This window comes from Oryctolagus cuniculus, chromosome 18 (assembly GCF_964237555.1).
Source record: "Oryctolagus cuniculus chromosome 18, mOryCun1.1, whole genome shotgun sequence".
NCBI classification, from domain to species: Eukaryota; Metazoa; Chordata; class Mammalia; order Lagomorpha; family Leporidae; genus Oryctolagus; species Oryctolagus cuniculus.
This window is the reverse complement of record NC_091449.1, coordinates 57,657,612-57,683,156: the sequence shown is the minus strand read 5'-3', so window position 1 is coordinate 57,683,156 and position 25,545 is coordinate 57,657,612. Positions and strand designations below refer to the sequence as shown.

The window sequence follows — 25,545 nt, the reverse complement described above, 5'->3', positions numbered from 1 at the left end:
GAGGTGCTTACTGGTGACAGGTGCCCCATGCACAGCTGGGGGCCAAGTGGAAGCCCAGAGGGGCTGGGGGCAGGCAGGAGGCCGGCCGAGGGGCAGTAGGGGATGAGAAGAGGGGAAAATGCATTGGGTCACCTGGGCTGGGGCTCAGGGGTCCAAGGGACCTGGACCCCCTGATACCACAGGTGCATGAGACTGGAGTGGGCAGGGCCCACCTGGGACCCTCATTCTCCCTGCGTGTGCTCTTCTTGGGTCTGGAGAGTAGGGACCCATGTGGTGGGGGAGGGGACGAAGGAGGGTCTCTCAGGACACCAGCAGCCTGGTCCCACCAAGGAGGGTCCTGTTTGGAGGCAGAGAGAGGCCTTGGCAGCTCCCAGACAGGCAGCAGACAGCGCTGGCATGGGGTCCAATGTTTATTTTACCTCGTGTGGTGTCCGGGGTGAGGTGCGGCTGCGGGCTCAGTTGGCCGCCAGGATCTCCTGCACCCAGGAGACAAGCTTGGTGACGCGGGCGTACACGCCGGGGCTGGAGGTGGAGCAGGTGTCGCTGCCCCAGGACACGATGCCCACCAGGGTCCAGGCTCCGTTCTTCTGGCAGACCAGGGGGCCTCCAGAGTCGCCCTGCAGGAGTGGGGGGAGAGCAGAGGCCGTGACTCTGGCAGCCGGGTCCAGGGGCCGCGGTGTTGTTCCCAGAGCCCTCCATGCAGGTGCTCGGCGAGGTTAGTGCTGGGCTGGGAAAGGCATCGGGAGCTCCTTGTGTGGTTTGTGCCCCTGCAAGTCTGGGCCGGCCCAGGGCTCCGTAAAGCTGATTTGCCCAAGAGGAGGAAGAGCACGGGTGGGGCTGGCCATGTGGCCACTGTAAGGGAGGAGGGGCTGCCTGATCTGGAGTCCTCGGCCCAATGTATCCCACTGCCCAGGCTGCGCACTGCCCCGCTCCAGCCAGTGCCTTCCGCTCACATGGCATCCGTGGCATTTTACAGCAGTGCGCCTCCGAGCCCGGAGCCCCTAACCCTCTTCCCCTCTGCTGAGGCCATCCGTGGTCCACTGGGTGCGTCTCCCCAACGACTTGGGCAAATGAGTACAGGGAGAAAGGGACGGGCCCTGGCGAGAGGCAGGGCTGGGAGTGGCATTCTCTGCCCCCAGGTGGCAGGGGGCAGGGGGTGCAGCAAGAGCCCCCCAGGGTGTGGGCTGTACCATGCAGGAGGAGACACCGCTGGCGCCGGCGCAGACCATCAGGTCGGTGATCTGGGTGCCCCAGTACTTCCTGCACTGGGTGTTGGACAAGAGTGGCAGGGTCGCCTGCTGCAGCTTGTTGGGCGTGTTGGCGTCTAGAAGGGCAAGGGGTGGTCAGCAGCCGCGGCCTGCCCCGCCCACAGTGCCACCTCTGCCCCCCCGCCGCCCGCCTGGCTGGTCTCTCACTGGTGTGCTTGGTCAGGCCCCAGCCCGTGGTGGCACACAGTGTCCCCGCGGGGAAGTTGTCGCTGGCGCTGGGCAGGCACACGGCCGACACGGTGGTGGAGAAGCGGGCGGATGAGGCCAGCTTCAGCAGGGTGATGTCGTTGTTGATGGTGGCCGCGTTGTACTTGGGGTTCTTGAACACCTGTGGTTTGGGACCAAAAAGATCCAGCCGCAGTCCAGGGAGAAGATGCGGGGCCGGAAGGACAGTGAGGGGTGCGTGGCTCCCCTCGACACCCCAGTGCTCCTCCCTGGACAGTGGCCTCAGTTGGCCTCATCCTCTGTGCCCCCAGGAGCCCGAGGCCCGGGCCTGGACGGAGCAGTCACAGGCCTGCCCCTGACGCGGTCTGTAAGCTCTGCTCCCGTCTGCCTCTGCCATCGGGGGTTATTGGGGTGATCAGGAAGGGCCGGGGCTGGAGGTCTTTCCGTGCTCTTGGTCCAGCCTCAGTAGCCATGGGGTCCCCAGGCCCTCGCCGCCAGGGTGGCACCTGGACCCCGGTAGCCCTCATACCTTGGCGATCTTCAGCACCTGCACCTTCTCCTGGCTGGAGCCCCGGTCAAACTCCCCGGCCACGACCAAGTGGGAGGTACTGGAGAGGGTCAGAGAGCAGCGGGTTCCCGCCATGAGGAGGGCGCCAGCTGCAGGGGGCGGGCGGCCTCTCAGGAGCCGTGTGCAGGCGTGTGTGCACAGCGTGCGTGTATCCGTGCTCGTGACCACAGGGCAGCTCACACAGCTGTGATTGCAAACAGTGGCACACCCTTCCCGGGGGCCCAGGCAGCACTGGAACTTTGTACGCATTTCCGACAAGGTCTCTGAGGAGTGGAGGGGATAAAGGACTCGTCCTCAACCATGACAGCTTCCCTACCGCACCCCAAGGGCTTTCCTGGGGACCCACGGCCCTCACCTGACCCCGCAGTGGGCGGCGGTGACCACCCAGTTCTCGCTGATGAGGGAGCCCCCGCAGAAGTGGAAGCCGGTCTTGTCCTGGGGAAGGGGAGGGGGGGTCAGCAGTTCCCACCAGGCGGAGCCCCCAGTCTGACCAACGCCCCCCACCACCCGGTGCCTCCAGGCGCCCAGAGTCCCGCTCTCACCTGCAGGGACACCTGCCAGGGCCAGGACCCGGGGACGGCATTCTCACCATTGACGATCCTGGCCAGGCCGGTCAGCACGGGTTGGATGGCGGGGACCCCGCAGCCTGCGGGCAGGGAAGGGTGAGGGTGGATGGCAAGGTTGACCCTGGACCCAGGTCCCAGGGCCCCGCCTCCTCACCTCCACCCCTGTCCCAGCCTCTGGGACCAGGCCTGGCTCCCACCTCCCCTCCCTGAGAAGGTGGCCTTGACTGCGCTCTGGCCCTGAAATCCCCATAGGGCCACTCAGGCTGACGTGCACTGGGCATCAGGAGCAGAGGAATCCGACTGGTGCCCACCTCTACCCTGGCCAGACTGACAGGCGGGGTACAAGGTGGGCTCCATGCCTTTGCTCCCGGCCCAGCACTGCCCACTCTGTCTCCACACCAGTGACGTGGGCATCACACAGTTGCCGGGCTTACATGGTTGGAGTAAGGATGCAAGACAAGTTAGCCTGCAAAGTGCTGGCTCTGTGCCTGGCGCATAGTAGGTGCACAGTGAACAGGAGCTTTTAAGAGCAGGAATGGAAGGGACGAAGCTGCAAGTGCTCACCTGTCACCATCCGAGCCTGTGTGGCAGCCCCAACTGTCTTTCCTTCTAGACCTGTCTTCCTGACCCCTGCCCAGGGTTCGAGGCCTGAAGGCAGCCCCAGGAATGCTCGCTGCCTTCCCTGGGGGCTTCGGACTGGATGGGCGTAAGGAGAGGGAACAGCCCTGAGACTGAGACTGCGAGGGAGCTGGGGATCTGGGCGGCTCCTCCCAGCGTCCCCGAGCTGGAGATGTGGCCGATGGCACGCAGAGTGGGAGGGGCTGGCACGGGCTCAGCATGCTGTGTGCAGGGAGCAGGGACCCTGTAGCCTGGGGTAAAGGAGGAGGCCTTGCTGCCCTCGCCCGGCCTTGCTGACACCTACCGTAGGTGGTGCCCAAGAGGGCCCAGCAGGAGAGCAGCCAGAGGAAGGCCATGGTGCCACGTGCACGGATCCAGGGCGCCTGCCCGCAGCTCCCTGTTATAGCCCAGGGCCCCCGCCCAGCTGTTATCTGCAGACCTTGAGGTGATAATCCCTTCCCTGGGTGTGTGCCTGGCCGGGCAGGAGCCTGGGAGGGCAGCAGCTGTGGCCCACCGCCGAGCTTGGGGCCAGAGCCAAGGGCAGAACAAGGCCGGACAAGCGGTCACTGGGCCAGAGCCTTCCTCCTCCGGGCCTCTGCCTCTTGTGCGGGCCTCCATGGCTTGAATCTGGAAGGCCGGGGTTTAAGTCCCAGCCGAGTCCCTGTGGCTTGGAGGATCTCGGACAATACATGTGTTCAAACGTCCCTGGGCCCTGCACAAGCAGGGCGAGGTTCAGGAAGGCTTGGGTCAGGTCAGAGGCTTGGGTGAGGCTTGGAGGCCAGGGCCACAGGGTCTCAGCGCCAGCCTGTCTGCAGAGTGCCTGGGCAGGGCACAGCTGCCCACTGCCCGGTCACCTGAGCCAGCCCCCGCACACAGGGGCCAGCAGCCCAGACCCTGGAATTGAGTGTGTGGCATCCTGGGGCAGGTCGGGGGCAAGACAGGGCCTGTGTCCCCCGGGGATCCCTCATCCCCACGATGAGGGCTAACGGGGCTGGACCTCAACGTGTGGGAGGCACAGGGGAGGTGGACCTGGGACTCTGGGAGGGAGAAGTCTGGGCTTGAGGCTGCCAGACACAGGGCAAGCTTCCCCGAGTGCAGGCAACGTGGCTCGGGGCTGTCGTCACATCCGCTGAATGGATGGCGGTGACGTGTGCGTCCACGGCTCGGATTTTGGCGTCAGCCAGCTGTGGCTCCTAGGGCGAGTCCCTCACCTTCTCTGATGCCGTCTCTCCGTGAGTCGGCAGGAGGTGTACGCTGTGGTCCCCTTCTCGGTATCTCTTCAGCTAATGGCCTGGCAGGCCCCTTCCGCACCCGAGAGGCCGTGTGTTGGCAGAGGTGCTGAGTGCCTGCAGCTTATCCCAGCAACCAGCAGAGACAGCAGCCCCCTCCCGGAGTGCACACAGACCCCTGCCTTCCCTTTAGCAAGCTTACCTGGGTCGGAGAGTTTAGGCAAAAGAGTGAAAGAAGTAGAACACTCTTGCGCATCAGGCCCCGCTGAGAGCAGTGTCACCATCATCATCATATCAACATCATCGCTTAGGACGGGCAACAGCTGTGTGTGCAGGAGTAACCCCGGGTCTCCGGAGGGGACCGGGTCCAGGCACACGGAACGGTCAGGGCCAGGGCCTGGGGGTCGCAGGGAACCCATGTGGTCCAGAGGAGCCAGGAGCCACAGAGGCAGGAGCCGGCGTGGGGAGGGGGAGGGGCCAGATAGGAGGGCCGACACGTGGCTGTGAACGCGGCCTTGGCCGGCATGGAAATGTGCAGCTGGCACCGGGGGCCTAGCGCATGGGAATAGGCGCAGCTGCGGGGGCCGTGGGGAGCCTGAGCCCAGGGCGGCTTTGAGTGGCTCTGTCGGGCAGCCGGGTGGGGACAGAGAGGGGGAGCAGCCTGTGTCCCGGTCCCCATGGACTCTGGCCTCCTGGGCTCTCTTCTTTCATGGGTTCTTTTTATATTTTTACTTAGTTATTTTTAATTTATTTGAAAGGCAAAGAGACAGAGACAGGCAGATCTGATGTGGGGACTCCATCCACATCTCCCACGTGGGTGGCAGGGATCCCCACTACCCCAGCCACCCGCTGCCTCCCAGCAGGAAGTCGGGATCTGAAGCTCAGGCCCTCACATGGGACGTGGGTGCCACCTGCTATCTGTGTTCATTTCCGAAATGAGGTGCACGGGTCCTTTGCTCTTGCTTGAACGCCGCTGACTGTAGCGCCGATGGGTCGGTGGCCTCCGATGAGGGCATGGGCCTTGGGGCCCCGCCCCCGGTCCCCCACAGCGAGAAGCCGGACATCTCCCACTCCCCAGAGCCCCTCGCGCCCTGGGCCCAGTCCCACCTCCTGAAGCAGCTGCTGTTCTGATTGCTTTCTGCATAGGCTGGCTTTCCATCTTGCACAACTGACACTAGTGCGCACCCTTGCGTGTGGATTCCTTTGGCTTCCGGAGTTGCGTGGCAACAGAATCACGCCGTGTGTCTTGTCACTGTTTGGCCATCACCCGTTCTCTAGCCTGGGGCTGTTAGGGGGACAGCTGTTGTGAACACATGAGGCCGAGTCTTGGTGTTCGGGTGCCCACCTTTAAACAGCAGAACTGAAGGAGTCGGCGCCCACCCCCATTCTGGGTGTCCCCCACCCTGCATCACCCTCATCAGATTTCCCGAAGGGCGTGGCAACTGGGTCTACAGCGCCAGGACGCCATCCCAGGCTTCCCAGATAGAGCCGTGTGACACATGCTTCTTTGGCTAACCTCTTCCACCCCGGATTTTTCCCTGGCTGGGGGGCTGGTGGGAATATCTGCCCTTAGCCGACCACATGCCCCTGCAGCTTAGGCGACCGCAAAACCCACACCTCCCAATGGGTGTCAACTCATTTTTGAAAAATCCCAAACCCTCATAACAGTAATCACAAACAGGCCCGTGATCACCCACACGCCGGCTATGGGACTCGGCTGCCCACAGCTTGCCACACATCCCTACGTGCATCCACATGTGCAGAGCTTGCCTGTTTGGGAGTTAATCGCAGAGAGCATCACTGGTTTTTAAAAATTCTCCCTGGGGCCGTCGCTGTGGCATAGCGGGTAAAGCCGCCACCTGTAGTGCCGGCATCCCATATGGGCGCTGGTTCAAGTTCTGGCTTCTCCACTTCCGATCCATATCTGCTGTGGCCTGGGAAAGCAGTGGAAGATGGCCCAAGTCCTTGGGCCCCTGCACCCACGAGGGAGACTGAAAGAAGCTCCTGGCTCCTGGCATCAGATCGGCGTAGCTCTGGCCATTGAGGTCAGTTGGGGAGTGAACCATTGGATGGAAGACCTCTCTCTCTCTCTCTCTGCCTCTACCTCTCCTTGTAACTCCAACTTTCAAATAAATAAATAAATCTTTTTTAAAAATTCCCTCTGTCTTTTTAAAACTTGTTGCTTTTTATTATTATTATTTTATTTAAAAAAAGAGAGGGGCTGGTGTTGTGGTGTCGTAGATTCTACTTGAAATGCCAGAGAGCCAGTTCCAGTCCTGGCTATGCTATTTCTGATCCAGTTCCCTAATGTGCCTGGGAAAGCAGTGGAAGATGGCCTGAGTGCTTGGGTCCCTGCACCCATGTGGGAGACCTGGATGGAATTCCAGGCTCTGGCTTCAGCCTGGCCCAGCCCCAGCTATTGTGGTCTTGTGTGGAGTGAACAGTGGATGGAAAGACCTTCATCAGTATCTCTTTCTCTCTGTGTCTCTGCCTCTCTCTCTGTCACTGTCTTTAAAAAAAAAAAAAAAAAGAGAGAGAGAGAGAGAGAGATTGATTTTGAAAGAGTGACAGAGAGAGAAGGAGAGAAGGAGAGACAGAGAGAGCTTGCATCTGCTGGTTCACTCCCCAGATGGCCACAACAGTCAGCTCGGGGTCAGGCTGATGCCAGGAGCCAGGAGCTTCATCCAGGTCTCCCACGTGCGTGGCAGGGGCCCAAACACCCCGGCCGTCCTCTGCTGCCTTTCCCCTGCCAGTAGCAGGGTCCGGATGAGAAGTGCAGCAGCCAGGACGCGGACCAGTGCACGTGTGGGAGGCCACGCCATGCCCTCTGCTCCTGCCGCTTCCCCGAGGGACGGTGTCAGCTCACTGCTGTGCAGAGCATGCGGGGCCGCAGCCGTTTCAGGAATCCTCCACCCCGCACTGCCTCCCCCACTGCCTGCCTGTGTGTACCAGAAGGGCGTCCCGAAGCCAGGGCTGTCCTGGGCAGCTTGGGTTTGGGGGCAGAGTGTGGCTGGGGACAGAGAGCCCCCACCCTGCCATGTCCATGCCGTCTGCCTCCTTGGGGGAGGCTTGTGCCGGCCAAGCAGCTGCCCACCTCGGGGGCCCAGTGGGGCCTCAGACCTGGGTTCCTCTGGAACGGGCACCTCCATGCCTGGCACCTTCCGAGAGATGAGAACCTGTGGGGTACAGGCCAGCCCGCTCCCTCACGGCCTGCCCTGGCGTCAAATCCCAGCCCCCCTTTTTTTAAGTTAAAAACAAATATATCAAAGTATAATTTCTTTTTACCTTTTTTTAAAAAATAGGTTTATTTATTTGAAAGGCAGAGTTACAGGGAGAGAGAGAGAGAGAGAGAGAGAGAGAGAAATAGGTTTATTTATTTGAAAGGTAGAGTTACAGGAAGAAAGAGAGAGAGAGAGAGATCTTCTATCCAGTGCTGCCTGCAGCACCTAGGGCTGGGCCAGGCTGAAGCCAGGAGCTCCATCCGCATCTCCGACGTGGGTGGCAGAGGCCCCAGTACTCAGGCCATCTGCTGCTGCCTTCCCGGGTGCAGCAGCAGGGAGCTGGATGGGAAGTGGAGCAGCCAGGACTAGAACCAGCACCAATAGGGGACGCTGCTGTCCGAAGTGGTACTCTGTACCACAATGCTGGTGCACATGGCAAATGCAGAGGTCTTTTTTATTTTTAAGATTGATTGATTTGAAAGTCAGAGTTACATAGAGAGAGGATAGGTCTTTCATCCATTGGTTTACTCCCCAATTGGCCACACAGGCCAGAGCTGAGTTGATCCGAAGCCAGGAGCCAGGAGCTTCTTCCAGTTTCCCACGTGGGTGCAGGGGCCCAAGGACTTGGGCCATCTTCACTGCTTTCCCAGGCCATAGCAGAGAGCTGGATCGGAAGAGGAGCAGCCAGGACTGGGACTGGCACCCATGTGGGATGCTGGCATCACAAGCCGAGTCTTTTCCAGCTTTATGGTTGTACTTTCTATACCGCATGTGCCAGCCATCGAAGGTGGGTGCTGTGGGCTGGCATTGTGGGACAGTGGGTTAGACGCCACCTGAGTTGCCTGCATCTCTTATCCAGAGTCCCTGGTTCAAGTCTCATGTCTGCTTCTGATCCAGTTTCCTGCTAATGCATCCGGGGAGGCGCAGGCAACAGCTCGAGTATTTGGGTCCCTGCTGCCCACATGGGAGACCTGATGGAGCTCCAAGCTCCTGGCTTGGCTCTGCCTAGCCCCAGCTGTTGGGGGCATTCGGGGAGAGAACCAGTAGTTGGAAGGTGTTGCTTTCTCACTCTGCCTTTCAAGTAAGTAGAAATAAATATGTAAACATTAAAACAATAAGGTCCCTGATTCCCTGGATTTTGGTATGTGACACTGGTGTTTTTTTTTTTTTTTTTTTTTTTTTTTTTTTTTGGACAGGCAGAGTGGACAGTGAGAGAGAGAGAGAGACAGAGAGAAAGGTCCTCCTTTGCCTTTGCCGTTGGTTCACCCTCCAATGGCCGGCGCGGCCAGCGCACCGCGCTGATCCGATGGCAGGAGCCAGGTGCTTCTCCTGGTCTCCCATGGGGTGCAGGGCCCAAGTACTTGGGCCATCCTCCACTGCACTCCCTGGCCACAGCAGAGAGCTGGCCTGGAAGAGGGGCAACCGGGACAGAATCCAGCGCCCCGACCAGGACTAGAACCCGGTGTGCCAGCGCCGCAAGGCGGAGGATTAGCCTAGTGAGCCGCGGCGCCGGCCGACACTGGTGTTTTATACAAGTGGAATCAGATGATACTTGTTCTTCTGTGTCTGCTTCATTTCTCTTAGTGTGTGTTCAGGATTCTTCCATGTTGGAGCACGGGTCACTTCTTCCTTCCTTTCCTGGCTGAATAGTATCTCCTTGTATGGAGGAGCTACAATTGGTTGTTGTGTTTGTGAACCAAGTGTGGTTGCCACCTTTTGGCAGTGGTGCTGCTGTGAGCACTGGCGTGCAGGTGCGTGTTCCGGTGCTGTCTGCCTTCGGGGGTGCATCCTTCGCAGTGGGCTCGCTGGGTCCCGGGGCACCGTGCTTAGCTTTCTGAGGCCCTGCCTGGCCCTGCCACCTCTTTCCTCTCTCTCCCAGAGGCCACAAGCCGTGGAGGAGGAGCCCAGGGTCTTCATAGGTTCACCAACACCTGACACTTTCTGTTGTTGTTGTTTTTTTTTTTTTTTTTGCTTTAAATTTTTTCTTTATTTTCATTTTATTTAAAAGGCAGAGAGACAGATGCATGAGGAGAGATCTTCCATCTGCCGGTTCACTTCCCATGGCTGCAACAGCCAGGAGCCTGGAACTCCATCCGCTCTCCCATGTAGTGGCAGGGACCCGAGTCCTCGAGCCACCGCCTGCTGCTTCCCCGTGTGTGCGTTGGCAGGAAGCTGGGTGAGAAGTGGGCGGGGATTTGAGCTTAGACACTTGACGTGGGGTCATGCACTCTAAGCAGCAGCTCCCCCGCATACCCCACGCCTGCCCCTGTGTTCTGTGTCGCCCTCCTGGCAGGAGTGAAGCCGTGGCTGGCGTGGCTGTTCCTAAGCCCCGGGCACGCTGATCGCCGCCCCTTCGGTGTGGAGGGCTCAGTGCCGTGGCCGTGGGGGCTCCTCCCGCTCTCCGGCGTGGGACACCAGGCTTTTGCCATCCCCGCCATGAGGTGCTCGGGGACTTCTCGCCGCGTGAGCGCCGGGTGCTGAGCACCACTGCCGGGGGTCCTGAGTTCACTGCCAAGGGCAGGGTTTGAGGTGAGTTTCCGCACCAGGAATTTGTGCACAGTGTGGCAGGGTTTAGGGGGAGCCAGCGGAGGGCTAGTGAGACACCCAGGGCCGCACTGGAGCTGCAGGGACTCAGGGGGGCTGTGGGGCGGGCGCCGCGGACAGGGCCTGTGGTCTCTGTAAGGCGCGCAGCCCGCCCACCGCAGCCCTAGGGAGCATCCGGAGCTCCCGGAGCCGAGCCTCCTGCGCCCATGGATTCGGCCACCCTCAGGTGGCAAATACAGAAGGAAACATTTGCCTCTGCCCTGGGCGCACTGGCTGATGTCCAGTCCTCGTCCCGAGGAACAGCCTTGCGACAGCCATGTCCACGGCCTTCACGGATGACCTGAAGTGCACGTGAGGGTGTGTGGCTTCCACGCAGGGCCACGCCAGTCCACGTGAGGGGAGTGAGCACCTGCGGGTTTTGGGATCCAGGAGCCCTGGAGCTGGGCCCTGTGGGTACTGGGGGACAGCTGTGCCTCCCCGACTCCAGGGCTGCTCCTGCAGGTGCCTCCTGTGGGCTGAAGCCATTGGGAAGGGAGAGAGGGCAGGGGACCTGTGGGTGCAGTCCCGCCCCTGGCGGTCAGCTTCCGGGAGGCCAGAAATGGAGTGTGGCTGTGGGGGATGGAGGCCGAAGCCACCACAAGGGTGCTGTGGTCAAATGGGAGGCTGCTGGTGGCTGACTGGCACCTGCTCTTTGAGAGCAGATCTGGGGGAGAGAGCTGCAGCTTTTGCGGGTCTCATGGTGTCAAAGTGGCAGCCGAAGCTCTGGGTATTGAGCATCGCACCCCCACAAGAATGTGCCAGGGCACAGAAAGCGGGAAGTTAGATTAGATTGTCCTCAAGAGCTGCCCCTGAGAACCAGGCTGACCGTGTGGACGAGAGGGCGGGGCGGTTCCTCCTCACAGAGCGGTCCCCTGTCCCCTGGCTGGGATGGGGGCAGTGGGCTGGGGACCCAGAGGAATGGCTACAGGTGTAGACGAGGACCCTCGGGTCATCCTGGGCCTCCCCGGGATCACCTCTCGCAGGCCGGGAAACTCTCCCTCCCCAGCCTGGCCCCCGCCCCGCCCCTGTGACCCACAGCAGACGAAGGGACTTCAGCCTGCTTCTGTTTCCTGTTCTGGAAAATTCCCTGAAGCGAGGAAAATACCAGGGGCGAGGCTGCTCGCTCGGACTGGGCGGTGGGGAGCGGCGCTCTCGGCAGACTGCCTGGGCCGGGACACCCACGTGTGTGTGTGCTCGGCAGAGCCTGCCTGTGCCGGATCAGGGAGGGGACAGCCCTGGGCGGCCACAGGCAGCTTCTCTGCTGGCAGGGCCCCCAGTCAGAGCCCTTGATCCACACACAGCTGGAAGCAAAACCAAATTTATAAAGGAAACACCAGCAAAACTTGAACCAGCATCAAGTTCCACGGTGGTGTCGGGTTGCCAAGCCCCCCCCCCCCCCCCCCCGCTTCCTGGGTCATTTTGCCGCGTGGAATCAAAGCTCCATTTTATGGGAAACCAACAGCCGACCCCACAACTGGTTCCCTAGGTGGCGAGTCATCGGGTGGCTGGGTGGACGTCACCAGCCAGGGCGACTTCTTGTCACCCGAAGGCTGCCTGGCTGGGCTGGCGACCAGTGGCCCCCGCCTGATGCCCACGGCCGCGCTCTGCTTTTGGATGTCGGTTTCATCAGCGCCATCTGCCGAGAGTCCAGGTTCACGTCCCGGGGCCCCAGCACTGGGGAAATTCTGCTGATTTTTTTAAAGATTTATTTGCAAGTCAGAGTTACACAGAGAGGGAGAGACGGAGACCCTCCATCCACAGGATCACTCTCCAGATGGCTGCAATGGCCAGGGCTGAGCCAGGCTGAAGCCAGGAGGGTCATCCGGGTCTCCCACGCGATTGCAGAGGCCCAAGCACTTGGGCCATCTTCTGCTGCTTTCCCAGGCACTTTATCAGGAATCTGCATCAGAAGTGGAACAGCCAGGACTCGAACTGGTGTCCACATGGGATGCCGACACTGCAGGTGGCAACTTAACCCACTACACCATGGTGCCGGCCCCACCAGCTGGGCCTCTCGAATCCTGAAGTGGGATTGCCTTAATTAGGAGCTGCAAAGCCTCCTGGTGCACTGGGCCCTGCAGGTCCCCCGGCCCTGCGTCCTGAGCTCCTGGGCCATGCCCTGGCCTTGCTCGAAGTGCCCTGGGGATATGGGCATGGCCAAGGCCTGTGGGGTGGGGCCCTGGGACAAGCAGGTGCACTCTTTCCCAGAGACACCTGAGCCAGGCTGGGCTGCGAGGGGGTCTTGGCCCCACTTATCGCCCAAGGTCCTTGGATAACGAAGGGTGGCTCTCGAGCCTCCCTGGCTGGGCAGGGCCATGGGTGCTGGGTGGGGCTCGGGGAACCCTTGGGGATATAAAGGCGGCCGGGGCAGGTAAGCTGTACACCTCTCCGCCTGCGGCACCATGGTTTTCCTTGGGCTCCTCTCCTGCTTCGCCCTCCTGGGGACTGCCTTCAGTAAGTGCTGGGCTCAGCGGCTGGCCAGGCCTGGAGGGTGGGGGTGGGGGTGGGGGGAGTCGAGTCTCTGAGCTCCTGGTGGCCCCTGCGGTCAGGGTCCCGTGGAGGCCGCCGCGTTTTGGGAGGACCCTGTGGCCTGGCTGGGAGGAGCTCTGAGCCCCTCCCTGCCCCAGGCTCTAGGGCACTCGCACACACAGCTGGGGCTGCTGGGGCTGCTGGGGCTGTCTGAGCCTCCTGCCCATGCCCAGGAGTGGGGGCTCAGCCGTGACCTGAGGCTCCGGAAGTGCAGGTGTGGGGGGGGACAGGGCGTGGCCACAGGAATCTTCCCTAGGGGTCCACCAGGCACTTGCTCAGCATTGTGTTTTCTTTCAAAAAGAAAGGAATGGTAAGGAAGAAAGAAAGACTAATGTGACATCCTGGGTCTAATGCTGAGATTCAGCGAATCTTACCTTTTTGCAGATTTGCTTCAGATGTTTTTTAAAGGATAATTATTTATTTGAAAGCCAGAGTTAGAGAGGAAGAGAGAGAGCGAGGTCTTCCCTCCGCTGGTTCATTCCCCAGATGGCTGCAACGGCTAGGGCTGGGCCTGGCTGAAGCCAGGAGCCGGGAGCTTCATCTGGGTTTTCCCTAAGGGTGGCAGGGACCCGAGCACTCGGGCCATCTTCCACTGCTTTTCCCAGGCCATTAGCAGGGAGCTGGATTAGAAGCGTCACAGGCGACAGCTTCACCTGCCACAGTGCCAGTCCCGAGATAGCTCCTTTTATTTATTTATTTATTTTTAATTTATTTGAAAGGCAGAGGGAGAGAGGGAGAGAGAGAAAATCTTCCATCCACTGGTTCACTCTCCTGATGTCTGCAATGGCTGGAGCTGGGCCAATCTGAAGCCAGGAGCTTCCTCTGAGTCTTCCCAGAGGGGAAGTGCAGGGGCCCAAGCGCTTGGGCCATCTTCACCACTTCCCCAGGCCGTAGCAGAGAGCTGGACTGGAAGAGGAGCAGCCAGGACTCCAGCCGGCACCCATATGGGCTGCTGGCACTGCAGGCGGTGGCTTTACCCACTGCGCTACAGTGCCAGCCCCAGATAGTTCTTTTTAAAGTCTTAGTTATTTGAGAGGCAAAGGCACAGAAGTGTACCACCATCTGCGGGGACATCTACAATTTCCAATTGTCCAAAATGGACAGGGCCAACTCCAGGAGGCGTCCATCGAGGTCTCCCACGTGGGTGGCAGAAGCCGGCGGTTGAGTCGTCACCTGCTCTGCCTCCCTCCAGGTGCACATCCGTAGGACACTGGAACCGGTGGAGCTGGGACTGGAACCCAGGCACATCGCCCAGTGCCCTCCGACACCATTTAATCCCTTCCTGCTAGAGAGACAGATGATTCTCACAGCATTTCCACGCACACCAATCTCAGTGAGGGGCCTGTCCAGCGCCTGGTGCTGAGGGCAGGAGAGGCAGGCGCCGGCTGGCACAGCCGGTCTGTGGGGCTACATCGGGCACCTGCTCACGCGCAGCGCCCAGCTGAGGAACCCGGCACAGGCGCAGGAATTCACTCAGTCCCAACGCCGCAACGCGCCTGGGACATGGGGAGTACACCTGCCTTCTCGCAATTTTATTCGTTTCTTATTCTCCACTGGGTCCGTTTGTGGCACGGAGTCAAAGTCTTATTTTATTAAACAGTCAAGAAGCCCAAACTGCACAGAGTGAGTATTTCCTGAGATTGCCACACGTCACGGAAAGAATTCCCCACGAGCCCCCAGTGCAGAGGCGGCACCCAGGATTCCCCGCGACTCGGGGTCACCGAGCCTGAGCCCCAGCCTTCCCCAAGTCCAGCAGAGGAGCGTGGCCCTGTGAAGTCAGTGGTGTTCTCCCCGTTTCACAGACGGGCAAACTGAGGCTCAGAGTAGTGCTGTGCCTGGTCAGGGTTGCAGAGAGCAGACGTGGGCCTGGGGCCTGACGGCGGACCTCATTTCTGCTCCTCGGGCAGCCTGGGTGGCCCCAGCTGGGGTCAGCAGGCTGGGTGGGGGTCCAGGGGCCATGTGCAGAGGAGGTGGCCTGGACAGGCTGAGGTAGAAACAGGTGCAGCCCTGGTGGCTCCAGTCCAGCCCTTCTGCACCCTGCCCGCAGGCTGCGGGGTCCCCGCCATCCAACCCGTGCTGACCGGCCTGGCCAGGATCGTCAATGGCGAGGACGCCGTCCCCGGGTCCTGGCCCTGGCAGGTGTCCCTGCAGGTGAGAGCGGGACTCTGGGCGCCTGGAGGCACCGGGTGGTGGGGGGCGTTGGTCAGGCTGGGGGCTCCGCCTGGTGGGAACTGCTGACCCCCCCTCCTCTTCCCCAGGACAAGACCGGCTTCCACTTCTGCGGGGGCTCCCTCATCAGCGAGAACTGGGTGGTCACCGCCGCCCACTGCGGGGTCAGGTGAGGGCCGTGGGTCCCCAGGGAAGCCCTTGGGGTGCGGTAGGGAAGCTGTCATGGTTGAGGACGAGTCCTTTATCCCCTCCACTCCTCAGAGACCCTGTGGGAAATGCATACAAAGTTCACTCTGCCCAGGGTCCCCTTGGAGACAAGGCAGTGAGCGGCCTTGTTCATGGTTGCAGCTGCCCATGCGTCCTGCCAGAATGATAGGATCAGCAGCGCGCACGCGCATGAGTGCATGGCGGGCAGGGGGCCGTACTCCCCTTACTCGGGCACACACTCGCCGCCCCCAGCGCCTGGCCGCCTCCTCACGGCGGGAATCCCGTCCCCTCTCTGGCCTCTCCAGTACCTCCCACTTGGTCGTGGCCGGGGAGTTTGACCAGGGCTCCAGCCAGGAGAAGGTGCAGGTGCTGAAGATCGCAAAGGTACGCCCCGGTCTCGCGGGGTGGGCGTGGAGGCGCGCGGAAGGAGGAAGCCCCTTGCTGCTGGAGCCTGGGGTGGGGGCGGGCAGGCGCAGAGCGCTCACCCCAGGCCCGTGGTCTCCCGCTCCTGGGCGGCCCCCAGGCCTGCAGATCCTCACCTGGGGCTCTGGTGTCGCGCACAGGTGTTCAAGAACCCCAAGTTCAACATTTTCACCATCCGCAACGACATCACCCTGCTGAAGCTGGCCACGCCTGCCAGCTTCTCACAGACCGTGTCGGCCGTGTGCCTGCCCAGCGCCGACGACGACTTCCCAGCGGGGACGCTGTGCGCCACCACAGGCTGGGGCAAGATCCGGTACAACGGTAAGACGAGGCCCGCGGGAGCCAGAGGTGGCCGGGCACCCCGGCGTGGCAGGTGGGACGCCTCGGGCGCTGGTTCCCCCTCCCCCCATCTCTCCGACCTAAATTCCAACACTGTCACAGATCTTTCCATTTCTGCATTTTTTTTTTTTTGGACAGGCAGAGTTAGACAGTGAGAGAGAGAGAGAGAAAGGTCTTCCTTCCGTTGGTTCACTCTCCAAATGGCCGCTGCAGCTGGTGCGCTGTGCTGATCCGATGGCAGGAGCCAGGTGCTTATCCTGGTCTCCCATGGGGTGCAGGGCCCAAGCACTTGGGCCATCCTCCACTGCACTCCCGGGCCACAGCAGAGAGCTGGCCTGGAAGAGGAGCAACCGGGACAGAACCGGCACCCCAACTGGGACTAGAACCCAGGGTGCCGGCTCCGCAGGCGGAGGATTCGCCTAGTGAGCCGCGGGGCCGGCCATTTCTGCATTTTAAATGCTTTCACCTAGTCTACACGACTGGAGACTGAGAGCTAGCAAAGGCGTGGACAGTAGCTGCTGCACAAAGGCGGGAGAACCAGGCCGGGGGGCGTCCAGGCCAGAACAGGCTGGGGGCCCCGCTCGCAGGGGGTCTGCCCGCTGGGCCTGGGTCAGCGCCCAAGAGCTCGCTTCCCGCTGCTCTGCCTGATCTTCGTCCAGAGCACCTGGGCCTGGACTCACCTGCTGGGCTCCCCGTCCACCCTCTCAGTCCAGAAGGGGGAGGCCCAGGGAGGCGCGGGACGCCCAGTGTGTCCAGCAGGAGCAAAGCCACCCGCCGTGCCCCACCGGGCATGCGCGGCCGGGCAACCTCTGGGCTCTCCCTCCAGGGGGCGCTGAGGGGCCCTCACTGCTCCTTTTCTGTCCCCACAGCCAACACGACCCCTGAGAAGCTGCAGCAGGCGGCCCTGCCGCTCCTGTCCAATGCCGACTGCCAGAAGTACTGGGGCACCAAGATCACCAGCGTGATGATCTGCGCCGGCGCCAATGGAGTGTCCTCCTGCAATGTAGGTAGTGCGGCCGCGCATGCGCTTGTGGACAGGGTCCAGGCAGGGACCCTGCTCCTCTGCCCCCTAAGCTTCACCTTGCTCCCTGTCCAGTGCTCCCAGGAACACCGGGTCTGAGGCTGACAGATGCCCCAAGGGGGTGCGGTGCTGCCCACAGGGACTCAATCCTCACCAGCCGTTGAGCTGGATGTGTCCGCCCGATTTGGACAGCAGTGAAGCTCGGAGAGGGGCAGACACCTGCCTGGGGTCCTCCGGGAGCAGATGGCAGAACTGGGCCGGGGGGGCGGCACAGGCAGGCGCCACTGGCTCCTTCTGTGCACCCCGCCAGGTCAGGGCCCTGGGGCCCTGGCACCCTCTCCAGGCCTGGAGACAAGTGCCTTCTCCATCCCACAGGGCGACTCTGGCGGCCCCCTGGTCTGCCAAAAGAACGGAGCCTGGACCCTGGTGGGCATCGTGTCCTGGGGCAGCAACACCTGCTCCACCTCCACGCCCGCGGTGTACACCCGCGTCACTGAGCTCATCCCCTGGGTGCAGGAGATCCTGGCGGCCAACTGAGCCTGTGCTCCCCGCCTCCCCACCCCCAGTCCCCAATAAATGCATCTGTTTGGAAGCCCTCACTGCCTTTGTCTCTCTGTGTGGCCCAGGGGACAGGAGCCTGGAGTCGTCCTTGTCAGTCCCCAGGGGGCAGGTAGCCGAGCAACCCCTCCCTCTCGGTACCTCCTCTCTGCCCGGGACTCCACCTGACTCTGCAGGGTGGCTCAGCAGTGGGGCCACGGCAGCCTCGAGGGCTTCTCCCTGCCACACCTTGAGGAAGCCCCCACACCCAGGGCCCCTGCATGCATCCAGCCCCCACGCCCAGGGCCCCCGCATGCATCCAGCCCCCACGCCCAGGGCCCCCATGTGTGCGCCAGCACCACCCTTCCCACTCACACCTCACCGATGTGGCCCTGGACGCTGGCACCACACTCCTTTCTCCCCCCCCCCCCCACGTTCCTGCCCCACTCCTGGTCTCTGTAGGGGTGCGGACTCTCCTTCCTCCTGCCAGGTCGCAGCTGGGCGTCCCCGGGGTGGGGGGGGGTGGGGATGGCGGGACCTCTTTGCGTGAGGTTGGTCCAGGGGATGCTCAGGGCCCACACCTGACAGCACTCTGGGAAGTGGGACGGTGGCGTCTCGCATCTGCCGGCTCCTTCCCGCGTGTCACCCAGAATGCTCGCACAGCGGGCCTCCGCAGGCTGTCCAGGTCCCCAGCGGCACTGCTTCCGGGGAATGCGTGTAATGTGTATGGGAACTGCTCTGTTTCTTTGACCTGTTTTTAAGGTAATGAGTTTGTGCCCTGTCATCCCACAAAAGTGACCCAACCAGCTCCCTGACTTAGACTCCTCCTGAACTCACAGCTGTACACACATCCGGGGTTTGGAGCCGTGTGCTGGTCCTTAGTGATGCTCAGGTCGTCCCACCCGTGACCACGGGAGCTCCTCCTCGTCGGCTCCTAGGCACACAGAGAGGGAGAGGCAGAGAGCGCGCGAGATCTTGCATTCTCTGGTTCACCCTCCAGATGGCTGCAACAGGTGGGGCTGGCCCAGGAGGAAGCCAGGGGTCTGGAACTCTGTCTGGGTCTCCCACATGGGTGCAGGGGCCCTGCACTAGGGCCATCTTCCGATGCTTTCCCAAGCTCATTAGCAAGGAGCGAGATTGGAAGTGGAGCAGCCGGGACTCAAACCGGCAACCATATATATGGGACGCCAGTGCTGCAGGTAGTGGCTTAACCCGCTGTGCCCCAGTGCCAGCCCCAAGTTGTTAATTTTAGTTATTACAGTTTTTTGTTACTGAATTTCCTCTTAATCCTGTAAGAAAAAGTTGCTGGTTCTCTGGTTCTCTACTTTCCTTTCTTTTCCTTAAATCTGCTCAGCGAGGCCCTTTGGAAGCCCACGCCCCGCCGCCGTGACCTGGGCAGCCAGCCGTCTGCTGGGCGTTTGTCCCGGGCTGGGACAGTGTGCATCCAGAATCTCCATCCGGGTCTCCCATGTGGTGCCTGGGACCCAGGCACTTGGGCCATCATCTGCTGTCTTCCCAGGTGCGTTAGCAGGGAGCTGGATCAGAAGCAGAGCAGCTGGGACTTGAGCCAACACTGTAATGTGGAATGCAGGTACCCCATCTGGTAGCTTAACTGCTGGGCCACAGTGACCAGCCCCAATCTTGCTAACATGTTCAGCGTGCTTACTATAACATTTTTTCCTGATAATTTTGCCAGTAGACTCTTTAGTCCCTGTGTGTGGAATTTTTGGGTTGATTTATTGATTGAAATGCAGGGTGACAGAGGTCTTCCATCCCCTGGTTCACTCCTGGAATGTCTTAGCAGCCAGAGCTGGGCCGACCTGAAGCCAGGAGCTGGGAATTCTATGCGGGTCTCCCGCGGGTGGCTGGGACCCCCGCGCGGGAGCCATCAGCTGCCGTCCCCCGGGCTGTGCATTAGCAGGAAGCTGGATGGGAAGACCTGAACCAGGCACTCCCCCACGGGTCGCCGGCTTCCCATGCTGCAGCTTCCTGCCCTGAGTTCTTCGGAAGCAGCCCAGGCCTTGGATCTCTCTCTTGGCCTTGAGTGCACGTTCCCCCAGGGCTTGTGTGCTGGTCCTGCCCTGCCCAGGCAGAGAGGCCGGCGCCCCTGGCCCGTGTGTCCCTTGGGCTCCAGCAGTGGGATGCGGGGGAGAGCCGCAGGCTCTAGCAACCCGCAGTGACCTCTTCCCACGCCATTGAACCCCGAACCCCCCAAGCCTCCTCTGGAGCTCAGCCCACCGCTAGGGGCACCCTGGGAACCCCCACCCCTGGCTGAGGCCAGCGGTGAGCGCCCTTCTTCCCCTGCCGCCGCCAACACACACTCTCGGGTCACACCAGCCCTCCCCGTGCTGCCCTCCCGCGTCCCCTCCCGGGGCGGCTCCCCGCGTCCCCTCACCACTCCCCCAGCCCAGGGACCGCCCATGCTCAGACTGCGGGGCACAGCGAGGACAGGGAACAAGCCCAGACCGTGCAACTCCGGGTGGCCACTGCATATGTGAAGGGGGAAGAGCGAAACAGGGTGGGGGGAGAGGGGAGGGCAGGTGCTGGGCAGAGGAGGGGGACCCGAAATAAGTGACCGCAAATGTCCCTAGGAGCCCAGCCATTTAAGACAACTCAGCTACTCAATCACAGAACGCCAGGGACCGGCATTGATGGTGCCCACGAGTGTTTACAGGCAAATGAGCGCGAGGTCTGATTAACACAAAACCGAGCGGCAGTGAGACACACGTGGCCACTTCGCTTACAGCAAGACACCTGTCAACCCCTCGACCCACAGCCCGCCCCAGGGTAAGGCTGCCGCCTGGTGGCCACTGTGAGAACTGCCTAGCGGTGCCCAGGGTTTTCTTTAAAAAATTTTATTTAAGGCATGTGGATCCGGCTGAAAAGCCCATGAGAGTATTTCAGGCATGGAAAGCCAAGATACTCTGGGGGAAAAAAAACCTAAATGAAAGATCTCCGCGAGTGAGATCCCGGTGGAAAGAATGGGTCATCAAAGAAGGAGGTACCTTTCTCTGAAGGGAGGAGAGAACTTCCACTTTGACCATGGCCTTGTCTAAAAATTATCAGAGTCAGTGAACTCAGGGGGCTTCCATAGCCTTGGCAGCTCATGACAAGAGCCTAGGGTGATTACTGATGCCATAAACAAGAGTGTCAATTTGTTAAGTCAACAACAGGAGTCACTGTGCACTTACTCCTCATGTAGGATCTTTGGCCTTAGTGTGCTGTACATTGTGATTTAATGCTATAACTAGTACTCAAACAGTATTTTTCACTTTATGTTTCTGTGTGGGAGCAAACTGTTGAAATCTTTACTTAATGTATGCTAAACTGATCTTCTGTATATAAAGAGAAACGAAAATGAATCTTGATGTGAATGGAAGGGGAGAGGGAGTGGGAAAGGGGAGGGTTGCGGGTGGGAGGGACGTTATGGGGGAGAAGCCATTGTAATCCATAAGCTGTACTTTGGAAATTTATATTCATTAAATAAAAGCTTAAAAAAATTTTATTTCAAAGGGAGAGAGAGAGAGGGAGGGAAAGGGAGAGTTTCTACCCGTTGGCTCAATGCCTGCACCGGCTGTGGCTGGGCTGTTCCAGGCCAAACCGGGAGCCTGGTACTCCACTTGGGTTTCCCACGAGGGTGGCAGGGACGCGAGCCCTGGCACCATCCTCTGCTGCTCCCCAGGGGCATTAGCAGGGAGCTGGATCAGAAGCGGTGCAGCCAGGATTTGAACCATCACTGATACGGGCTACGGGCACCTTACGCTGCAGCTTCACCGGCTATCCCATGACTGCTGCAGGTAGGTTACTTTTAATATTTTCCTTAAACAAACAGACAAACAGACCCAGTCACTGCTTTTAAGTTAATATAGTTTCCAGTCCTTTTGTGCCTGAAGTCCAGTGTGTAATGTGCCCGTGGAGAGGAGCGGATTTGTACTTAAATTTACAGAGGAACAGGGGCAGTCAGGTTCCCACGCTGTTCCAAGTGCACTCACAGGCTTTGCAGCGGGGCGTTGTGCTGGAAAGTGCCCTGAAGCGAAGAGCCGTGGGCTTCGTCAGGGCTCGCACCTGCTTCAGCCCCAGGTGCGTCTCAGTCCGTGCCCAGCCCCAGCCCCTTCCTTGCTCTGGGTTAAATCACGGTCGAGGCAACGTGTGGCTTCCCCTCCCGGGTGATCTTCGGTTCTTCTCTCCAACAGCCGAAGCCGCTGGGGAAGAAGCCGGCCAGGGAGGAGCCTGCCCGTGTGCACCCCGCTGCCCACCCGCCCCGGGACCAGGGGACAAGGCGTCCCCTGCAGCTGCTGCCGGGCCCCCTACCCGCACCCTGAGTCCCCTGGGGGAAGTTGCTCAGCGGAAGGGCCTCAGTGGTGGGTCCCTGGGTTGGGGAGGCGCAGTCTCGGGGGGCACCCACAGCACCCAGAAGTCCCTCCACTGCTCTTCCCGCAGCCCTGGATCCTGAAAGCAGATGCGGTTCTGGGCTTGGGTTGGTGGCGGCACAGCTGCACCGGGGCCCTGTGTGGCAGGTACGGCAGCACCGACGGCTCCGGCGCCAGGTCACAGCGGCATCACAGGAGACTCCCCCGTGGGTGGTGTTCTGGCACAAGAGAATTCCCTAGTGTGTTGCGGGCCCCGGGATGTGGGAAACACAGGGGGAGAGTAACTCTGGGGTTGCGAGAGGGAGCTGGTGTCCTGTGTGGGGGGCTTCGGAGACAGCAAGCAGCTGAGTGTGACCAATGGGCTGCAGGAAGCCAGGTGTGAAACGGAGGTGCCTCCTGGGGCGCAGAGGGGGGGGGAAGTCGAGCAGGATCTATGTAATTTATTTGACAGGCAGAGTTAGAATCTTCCACCCACTGGTTGGCTGCAATGGCTGGTACAGGGCCAGGCCAGAGCCAGGAGCTGCTTCGGGGTCTCCCAGGTGGGTGGCAGGGGCCCAAGCACCTGGGCCATCTTCCTCTGCTGCTTTCCCAGGCGCGTTCGCAGGGAGCTGGATTGGAAGTGAAGCAGCCGAGACTCGAACTGGCGCTCACATGGGCTGCTGGCGACTAAGGCAGTGGCTTACCCTGTGACGCCACACACCGGCCTGTCTCCCTGCCGCCCTGCCTCTCGCCTCTCCGCTCCCCACACTAACCACACTCGGCAGGCCTCACCGCTTAGCTGACCACTAACTCAGAGTGGGCCTCGCGGGGAGGCGCTGTGGTTCTCAGCTGCGGCAGCTCGCAGCCTGGCAGGAGCCCCTGGGAACTTGAGCGCAGCAGAGTCGGCCGCAGACCTGCGGCCGGAGGGGCAGGGGGCAGGGCCCAGTGCGGTGCCGCAGCAGACAGTGCTGGTGATCCTAACGCTGGCTCAAGTTTGAGAACCACGGATGAAGAACTGGGACTGAAGAAGGAGTCCCCTAGACAGGGGGATGGGGGGAGGAGATGGGGGCGTCAGGGGAAGGAGCAAAGGCTGCGTGTTTGGCACTGCAGTTACGACACCTGCATCCCGTGCCGGAGGGCCTGGGTTCGAGTCCTGGTTCCAGGCCCAGTTCCGGTTTCCTGCTGATGCACGCCACGGGAGGCAGCAGGCGATGGCTCTAGCGATTGGGTCCCTGCCTCCATGTGGGAGACCAGATGGATTCCCTGGCTCTGGCTCCTGCCTGGCCCAGCTCCGGGTTTTGCGAGCTTTTGGAGCAAACCAGCAGATTGAAGAGCTAGCGAGCGTGCTGCTTCTCTGCCTTGCAAATAAATGTTTAAACACAGAAAGGCTGAGGACTGTCATCTCCCTGCTGGTCAGCAGGGGGCAGAATCACCCCAGTGTTGTGCACCGGCCGTGGCTCGCAGGTGGGACTTGCGACGCTAGGATGGAACACAGTGGAGGGCAGGGCAGTGTTTGTTACAGGACTTGGGTGTCAGGGCAGGCAGGGCTGGGTGCGCACCTCCACCGTTTGGGTGTCGCAGCCCCTCACACCTGTCATCCGACAGGTGCACTGACCTTGTTGTTTATTCCATTTTATATTTGGGGATTTCTTTGCTGCTCTTTATCCGGTTTCTTAAGGTGGAAACTCAGGCCATGGATTTTATACTCTTGTGAGGGAAGCGTTTAAGGTGATAAACTTCTCTCCACCCAGGACAGCCGGGCCACCCCCCAACCCCGACTGTGTTGTGACTACTGACTATCATCCAGTTCAACATCACTTCTGATTTCCTTTTGAATCGCTACTTCATTGTCTTAATTTACAAACTGTTTTTCTACATAATTTTTTTTTATTTATTTATTTTTTATTTTTATTTTTTTTTATTTTTGACAGGCAGAGTGGACAGTGAGAGAGAGAGACAGAGAGAAAGGTCTTCCTTTGCCATTGGTTCACCCTCCAATGGCCGCCGCGCTGACCCGATGGCAGGAGCCAGGAGCCAGGTGCTTTTCCTGGTCTCCCATGGGGTGCAGGGCCCAAGCACCTGGGCCATCCTCCACTGCACTCCCTGGCCACAGCAGAGGGCTGGCTTGGAAGAGGGACAACCGGGACAGAATCCGGCGCCCCGACCGGGACTAGAACCCGGTGTGCCAGCGCCGCTAGGTGGAGGATTAGCCTAGTGAGCCGCGGCGCCGGCCTAACATAATTTTTGTTAAAGATGTCTAATTTAGTTCTTTTGCCTTGGTGGTCACAAAACACCCTGGATGTCTTTTTTTTTTTTTTTTTTTTTTTACTTATTTGAAAGGCAGAGTTAAAGAAGGGTGGGGAGAGCGAGCTTCCATCCACTGGTTTGCTCTCCAAATGGCAGCAGTGGCCAGGGGCTGGGTCAAGCCAAAGCCAGGAGCTTCATCCGGGTCTCCCATGTGGGTGCAGAGGCCCAAGCACTGCGGCCATCTTCCTCTGCTGTCCCAGGTGTATTAGCAGAGAGCTGATTGGGAAAGTGGAGCAGCCGGGACGCAAACCGGCACCCATAGGCATGCTGGTGTTGCAGGCAGTGGCTTAAAACACTACACCCCAACACTGGCTCGGTTTGAATTCTTTAAAGAATTTTTTTTCTTTTATTTTAAAGGGAGAGAAAGAATCCACTGGTTCACTAAACAAGTGCCCCAAAACAGCCAGGGCTGGCCGGGTCGAAGCCGAGAGCCAGAAACTCAATGCAGGTCTTCCAGGTAGACGGCAGGGGCCCATCATGATCTGCTGCTTCCCAGGGGTGCGCCTGGGCAGGAAGCTGGATAGGAAACGGCGTTGCTGGGCCTCGGGTGAGGCCCTGTGACACGGCCTGCTGGTGACCTAAGCCGCAACTTGACGGCTGAGTCAAACGCCAGCCCCCCATCCGCCCCCATCCTTCTGAATGCATGAAGATGTCTTAAGTTAGTGGATGCCTGCCGTGGAGTGCGGCACGCGGGAGGCGAGCATGCGGGGGGCGTGTTCCCCAAGTATCGACTTCCTGGTGGTCGGCGGTAGGCTGCGTACCTTCTGTCCTTACCAGATGTCCCCCTCGCCCTGTCCGTGCCCAGAGGGTGTTAAAGTCTCCAGCCATGCCTGCGTCTGTGGGCCGTGCAGCCCGCTTGCTTCGTCTGTACTGGAGCTTCGTTCCCACGCAGAGGCGTCTGTCTTCCGGCGCTGACCCCCCGGATGCCGTACCTGCCCCCACACGGACTGGGCCGCTGCGGCTGCTTGCGTGGGCCTCTGCCATCCGCTTACTCTGCGCTCGTCTGTGTCCTCATTTAAAACGACGCTCGCGGCGCCTGTGGCTCCCTCGTGCTCCATCGTTTGACAGTTTCTGCCGTTCACTTAGAGGGCTGAATTTCAGCGCTACCCCTGGACTCTTCTTTTTGGTCCTTCTCTGTTTTTTGGATGAAAGATACTTGCGAATTCCATTTTAATGCATGCCTGGCTTCTTGGACACCTCTGTCCGCTCCTTCTCAGTGGCGGCTCTGGGGGAAGAGGGGAAGGGGGCACCCGCAGCCTGGGGGCTGCATGTAGACAGCAGGGTCTGTCTCTGGCTTCGGGGTGGAATAACGCTCATCATGCAAGCAGTCGGCCGCTGTGACGTCACCCGTAGTGATTCCCCTTGGTCCTGTGGCTGACCGCAGGGAGTGTCCCCAGCATCCCGCCAGGTCCGGGTCGTGTTCTTCCACCTCCTGCTGTCTGCCCC

General features: G+C 60.4%; 2 protein-coding genes across 3 annotated transcripts; one reads left to right on the top strand and one right to left on the bottom strand.

The window, feature by feature from the left end:
* Positions 1-395: 395 nt before the first annotated feature.
* On the bottom strand, positions 396-4,873 carry LOC100342191 (chymotrypsinogen 2). Of its 2 annotated transcripts, none has more exons than XM_051847299.2 (7): positions 4,617-4,873; positions 2,544-2,647; positions 2,357-2,436; positions 1,963-2,041; positions 1,416-1,596; positions 1,191-1,324; positions 396-617 (listed from the first exon to the last, which is right to left on the bottom strand). In XM_051847299.2, the coding sequence occupies exons 1-7, from the start codon at positions 4,831-4,833 to the stop codon at positions 456-458; spliced, it is 957 nt and encodes a 318-aa protein (XP_051703259.2). In that variant the 5' UTR covers positions 4,834-4,873; the 3' UTR covers positions 396-455. The 2 variants fall into 2 exon arrangements, with proteins under 2 accessions (XP_051703259.2, XP_051703260.1); XM_051847300.2 differs by lacking the exon at positions 4,617-4,873 and adding an exon at positions 3,490-3,579.
* A 7,715-nt stretch (positions 4,874-12,588) lies between these two features.
* On the top strand, positions 12,589-17,498 carry CTRB2 (chymotrypsinogen B2). Its single transcript, XM_017342364.3, has 7 exons — positions 12,589-12,672; positions 14,795-14,898; positions 15,006-15,085; positions 15,429-15,507; positions 15,687-15,867; positions 16,755-16,888; positions 17,282-17,498. Exons 1-7 carry the CDS (start codon positions 12,621-12,623, stop codon positions 17,441-17,443), a joined length of 792 nt encoding a protein of 263 aa, XP_017197853.3. The 5' UTR covers positions 12,589-12,620; the 3' UTR covers positions 17,444-17,498.
* Positions 17,499-25,545: the final 8,047 nt, after the last annotated feature.